A 5,796-nucleotide genomic window follows, 5' to 3' on the forward strand; every position below is an offset into this window, starting at 1 on the left:
TATACCAAAGAAGAGAGATAGACAGACAGATCATACACAGATGTATCAATAAACATATGGCAGGTAAGAAGGTATGCATATAACACAAGTAAAAGTAAAGTTAATTAAAATAATTACGTTATAAGTAAACGTAGAAACAAAGACAGATGAAGAAAGTACAGATAAACCTCCAAAAAAAAAAAACATTTTTTTATATATATATATATATATATATATATATATATATATATATATATATATATATATATATATATATATATATATATATATATATATATATATATATATATATAAACGAGAAAATAGAGAGAAATAACGATAGATAGACAAAGCAAGACAATGAAAAAACCGGGACAGAAAAAAAATAAATAAACAAGCAAGCAAGCGGAAAAGGAAAACTTAATTTAAAAAATAAACAAACACAAATAATACACAATGAAATAAGAAAAATAAGTAAATATATAACAAAAACAGACACGCTGACTAATCAAAGCACACACATACACACACACACACACACACACACACACACACACACACACACACACACACACACACACACACACACACACACACACACACACACACACACACAAGTAGTACGTGACACACTGAACGCTATACAAACATTGAGAAAGTTCGAAATGTCCACTGGATTACCAATTTCGAGGAGGAGGAGGAGGAGGAGGAGGAGGAGGAGGAGGAGGAGACGTTGTCAGCTGAGGACTCGCACGTATACATTTTCTCGTGTGTGTGTGTGTGTGTGTGTGTGTGTGTGTGTGTGTGTGTGTGTGTGTGTGTGTGTGTGTGTGTGTGTGTGTTTCTCATATTCGTGGTATTGTTTTGATTTTTTTTTCTTTCCTGCTCCTTGCGGTCTATGACACTATTATCTTCATCGGTTTGTTTCGTCTTTTGCTCCTCGTCCTCGTCCTCGTCCTCCTCCTCCTCCTCCTCCTCCTCCTCCTCCTCCTCCTCCTTCATTTCTCATTTTATTTCATACCACGTTGCATTCTCCTCATAGTTTTGTTTGGTCTCCTCTTCCTCCTCCTCCTCCACCTTCTTCTGACCTTTGTTGCTATACATAATTTTCTCTTTCTCCAATTTATCCTCTTAACTCTTCTATACTCCTCCTCCTCCTCCTCCTCTTCTTCCTCCTCCTTCTCTTCTTCGTTCTCTTCCAACAAATGTCGTTATGGATGTGACATTTTTTTTTTACCAAGGTGATTCGTGTGTGTGTGTGTGTGTGTGTGTGTGTGTGTGTGTGTGTGTGTGACGATGTGGCTCCGTTACAGTCACTTTATTTGGAGAGAGAGAGAGAGAGAGAGAGAGAGAGAGAGAGAGAGAGAGAGAGAGAGAGAGAGAGAGAGAGAGAGAGAGAGAGAGAGAGAGATTTCAATTCCCTAGTGCACTCGTCTTCTAGGAAACATGTGGATGTGGGCTTTTAGCATGAAGAAATAGGAAGACACACAACTATGCCACTTACGTACATTTCTATTCACCAATATAATACGAACTACAGTAATAGAAGTATAGTAATAGTGGTAATGATGGTGGTGGTGGTGGTGGTGGGGGTAGTAGTAGTAGTAGTATAATGATAATGATGATGATGATGATGATGATGATGATGATGATGATGATAATAATAATAAAACATAAGCACACACTAAACAACGGATGAGAACCAATGCATAAAACTCACACACCTTACCAATAAAATACCATTAAAAAAAAAAAAAAACGCACGACGCCTACAAACAAGAATCTCACCCATAAATAAATAAATAAATAAATGAAATAATGGTAAAAATAATAGCGCCATTCCCTCACTGCTATTTGCCGCACCGGAACACGTGCAAGGAGGCTGCAAATAGTCCGCCGCTTCGATCACACTGCTGTTTTTAAAGGCTTGGCACCCCCAGCTGGACCCGCGGCAAGTTGACTGAGGTCGCGGAAAGCCTGGCCACGTGCGTTCGCTCACGTCCGCTGAATTCTCGCGCTGGGTCGTCGCTCAGTTACATATACAAAGACAGGCATCCCACGTCAGCAGGCAGGCAAGGGGGCGGAGTATGGGCGAGTGAGTGTGAGAGGACTGCGTGAGTGATGTCATGTCATTCAGTCTGTGTGTGTGTGTGTGTGTGTGTGTGTGTGTGTGTGTGTGTGTGTGTGTGTGTGTGTGTTTCAGACTCAGGTGACACAGTGATGCAGCAAGTACCATATTAAAGTGACGACGGGTATGTGTTGCCTAGACGATTATCTGTCACTTTGTTCTTGAGTACATGGCAGCCAGATCCCCGTCACACTCAGTACAGTACACAAAGCTGAGGGTGATGTCCCCAGGTATTTCCAAGTGCATGACCGAACAATTCGCCAAGCTGGATGAACGGAATATCTAAAGAATTACGCTTGTCTCTCCCTGAGTGATTAAACTATTATATGTATATATATATATATATATATATATATATATATATATATATATATATATATATATATATATATATATATATATATATATATATATATATATATATATATATATATATATATATATATTTTTTTTTTTTCTTTTCTTTTTTTTTTTTTTTTTTTTTTTTGGTGGGAGAGGGAGGCAGACTAAATACATTTATGGATGCGGATGATAGATGAAAACAGGTAGGCATGGTTCATACAGGGACTGCCACGTGTATGAAGTCCTGGTGGCTTCTTGCAGCTTCCCTTGTGTTCATGTCTTTAATCTTGCATTCCATACTTATTTTCGTCATTATCGTCAAAATCTGTTGTTTTTGCCTAACCTAACTTAACCTACCTATCATGTGCAGCCAACGAAATCTTTCCCGTGAATAAAAAAAAAAAAAAAAAGTACTAATAACAATGTAAAGACATCTAATACAACAAAGTACGCAACGTTACTTGGCAGATCATACTTTCGTCTGCCGGAGCAAGGTGCTTGCAATTCTGTATCAATACTGGATGAACACCTTATTCCCCAACCTGACCTGTATCAAAATCGAGGATACATAGTTTAGGCGTCCTACACACGTGAGGTGGCAATGGGAACAATCCAGTGTGTTGTCAATATGATGCTCTACATCGTCATCTTTCCTGCTTCTCTTAAACCTTTCCACTACATGACAATTTCTCCCATAATTTCCTACAACTTTTTTTTATACTTAAGCTACATCCCTTACTGAATAGTTTTGTAGCCTCGAACAGATAAAATTATCTTACTATTCTCTCTCTCTCTCTCTCTCTCTCTCTCTCTCTCTCTCTCTCTCTCTCTCTCTCTCTCTCTCTCTCTCGTGTCCATGCAAACATTTTTTACAGGGCTCTGAATATCAACAAAGAACGATCACAACAAGAAAAAGGTCATAAAAAGCTGTGGATTTAATTGTTTCTTCTGTAACAGTTTTGTAGTTTGCCAAACAGGTATAACTACCTTGTGTTGTCTTAAGACGTTTACTGTCACGGTAGATTTCAAATGTCATGTCAAACGCTTATGATAAAAAGATATGTAACTTTACTCATCTGTATCTTATCATTACCGTTCGTATTCATTTATACATACAGAGAGAGAGAGAGAGAGAGAGAGAGAGAGAGAGAGAGAGAGAGAGAGAGAGAGAGAGAGAGAGAGAGAGAGCAATAGGTAGGCAACAGGAAGGCGAGGAAAACGTCACCCTTCCCTCGCCTTCCCTCGCCAGCCAAGCAGAACCCGTCATCTCACCCACCAATACCCGTCCCTGGCTATCCTCTCTCCTTGAACTCATCTGGAACTGACACACCAGATAGACTCATCGCATCCTAGTATCTAACATGCACAAATATGCGTCACTAAACACGTCAACCATCCGCGCAGTCTCTTCACATGGATGGTTTCCGCGTTGCTAACAAAGTCATAAGGAAGGCAAAGAGGGTATTCATTGTAAACACTGGTCTTTGTCAGGCTCGTGTGTATTACACAGGGAGTAACAACAGCAATGGTTGTACATACCACTCAGGGGATACTCCTCGTTACTCAGGGGCAGGTTCTCCATGTTTAACTTCTGCTGCGTATGGAGAAATTCATGTAAACATTCGAAGCTGTCACACCTCACACTCACTTTGTTTTGATGCAAACGTCACTGGCAGCCCGCGCGCGGCGTCAGGACTCTGGTGTCAAATGATCATCTATACATTGAAAAATTCTAGATATTATAGGAAACTATCAAGGCATGCAAATGTATAAATTATATTGTATCTTATACATCCTTAAATAAAAATATAAGCAAAACATCTTCAATTCTGTAATAAAACTTTAGTTCTTTTCCTGGCGCCACTTTTAAATAACTACCTGTGTCCAAATTCCTTATGCATGACATGATATAACCTTGGCATAATAGTATAGATAAACGCAGTTCAGTTTTGTTACTGCTTCGTAGTATTTCAATGATATACAATTTCCATGGTAACTGGAGTATAGAATCCATATATATATATATATATATATATATATATATATATATATATATATATATATATATATATATATATATATATATATATATATATATATATATATATATAATATTTCTTTTACATTGTCAATCCACTGCCAATCTCAGTGTAATTCAATGGATACCCCTCTCTCTCTCTCTCTCTCTCTCTCTCTCTCTCTCATGTCTACTGCTAAGAACTCCCCCACGGCATAGCGGCAACAGGATCTCCATTTATTACCGTCCTTAGCTTGCAATCACTCTTGGATGCTCTCATGCTTTTCTCCCACAAATTCAAATATTTTTCTATCACTCATGCACTCACAACATTTGACACTCATTTAAACAATCACCTTTCATTTTCTACCATTCTTTCTGAATGGTTAAACCAACTTAAGGTACTACATTATTTTGATCTCAGACACTCCACTTATCATTCAATCCTCTATACTTCATTTCATTGTTTTCATCCTGCATACTTTACAATTCTCAAGTAACTCAACTTCTTGTATCTTTGCCCTTTGCCTTTCATTCCATACCCTTTCACTGTGTCCTTAATGTGAAGACTATTTTACAAGGCAACAGTCAACCGCTTAAAGAAGACTCCTGGAAAATATACCTACTGCACCAGGTGAGCCAAGCAAGTCTACGTTACATGGTTTCATGCCATGGTTAAGCAGCAACCAGTACTTCAGTGATTGGCTTGGCTGAATCATCTGAATGAACCAGAACCAAAGCTGGCAATTTTCACACTAAGGCTGCCCATAACATGTTCACTATGAATACCAAGTAATTTTTTACCAACTACAACAAGTCACAAAAGTGCCTTAGATAATCTAGGTATTTACATCAGGTAGAAACATCATGTGCTATGCTTAAGCTCCTATGGTATAGTACAGTGGTCCACAAGACCACAAGAGCCTTTACACCAGGTGCCTAAGAGTGCGAACGGTGTGTGTGTGTGGGTGTGGGGTGCTTTGTCTGAACTACCCTGTATGGGATTGCTGGCCTGGTATACAGATAGATAGATAGATAGAAACATCATGGAATGTACATCTCTGAAAACCCTTAGGTAGGACCACCATACCATCCAGACAAATCCACAAGTGCTTACCACAACTGGACTTATCCAAACTTGAGGTAAGTTTGATACCAGTTGCCAGTTATTTAATTAAAGATACTCAGGCACCTCTGAACAAATTGCCCCTGTACCTAAGAATCCCCATCACCACATGAATAATACTGCACTGACCAAGCAATGATAAGTGGCCCCTGAAAATAGTCATTATTTTCAGTAGCCTCCAGTGATGGCTGAGTGATGAACCAG

General features: G+C 38.8%; 2 protein-coding genes across 2 annotated transcripts in view; both read right to left on the reverse strand.

Moving 5' to 3' along the window:
- LOC135100145 (putative nuclease HARBI1) overlaps positions 1 to 2,353 on the reverse strand; it is a 32,176-nt gene extending 29,823 nt beyond the window's left edge. Inside the window, exon 1 of the mRNA XM_064003110.1 lies at positions 2,262 to 2,353. Coding sequence (XP_063859180.1) covers positions 2,262 to 2,353 — 92 coding nt within the window. The remainder of the gene's footprint in view (positions 1 to 2,261) is intronic.
- LOC135099841 (uncharacterized) overlaps positions 1 to 4,110 on the reverse strand; it is a 106,239-nt gene extending 102,129 nt beyond the window's left edge. Inside the window, exon 1 of the mRNA XM_064002436.1 lies at positions 3,989 to 4,110. The gene's annotated coding sequence lies outside the window, so the exon portion shown is untranslated. The remainder of the gene's footprint in view (positions 1 to 3,988) is intronic.
- Positions 4,111 to 5,796: the final 1,686 nt, after the last annotated feature.

Source organism: Scylla paramamosain, chromosome 4 (assembly GCF_035594125.1).
Source record: "Scylla paramamosain isolate STU-SP2022 chromosome 4, ASM3559412v1, whole genome shotgun sequence".
NCBI classification, from domain to species: domain Eukaryota; kingdom Metazoa; phylum Arthropoda; class Malacostraca; order Decapoda; family Portunidae; genus Scylla; species Scylla paramamosain.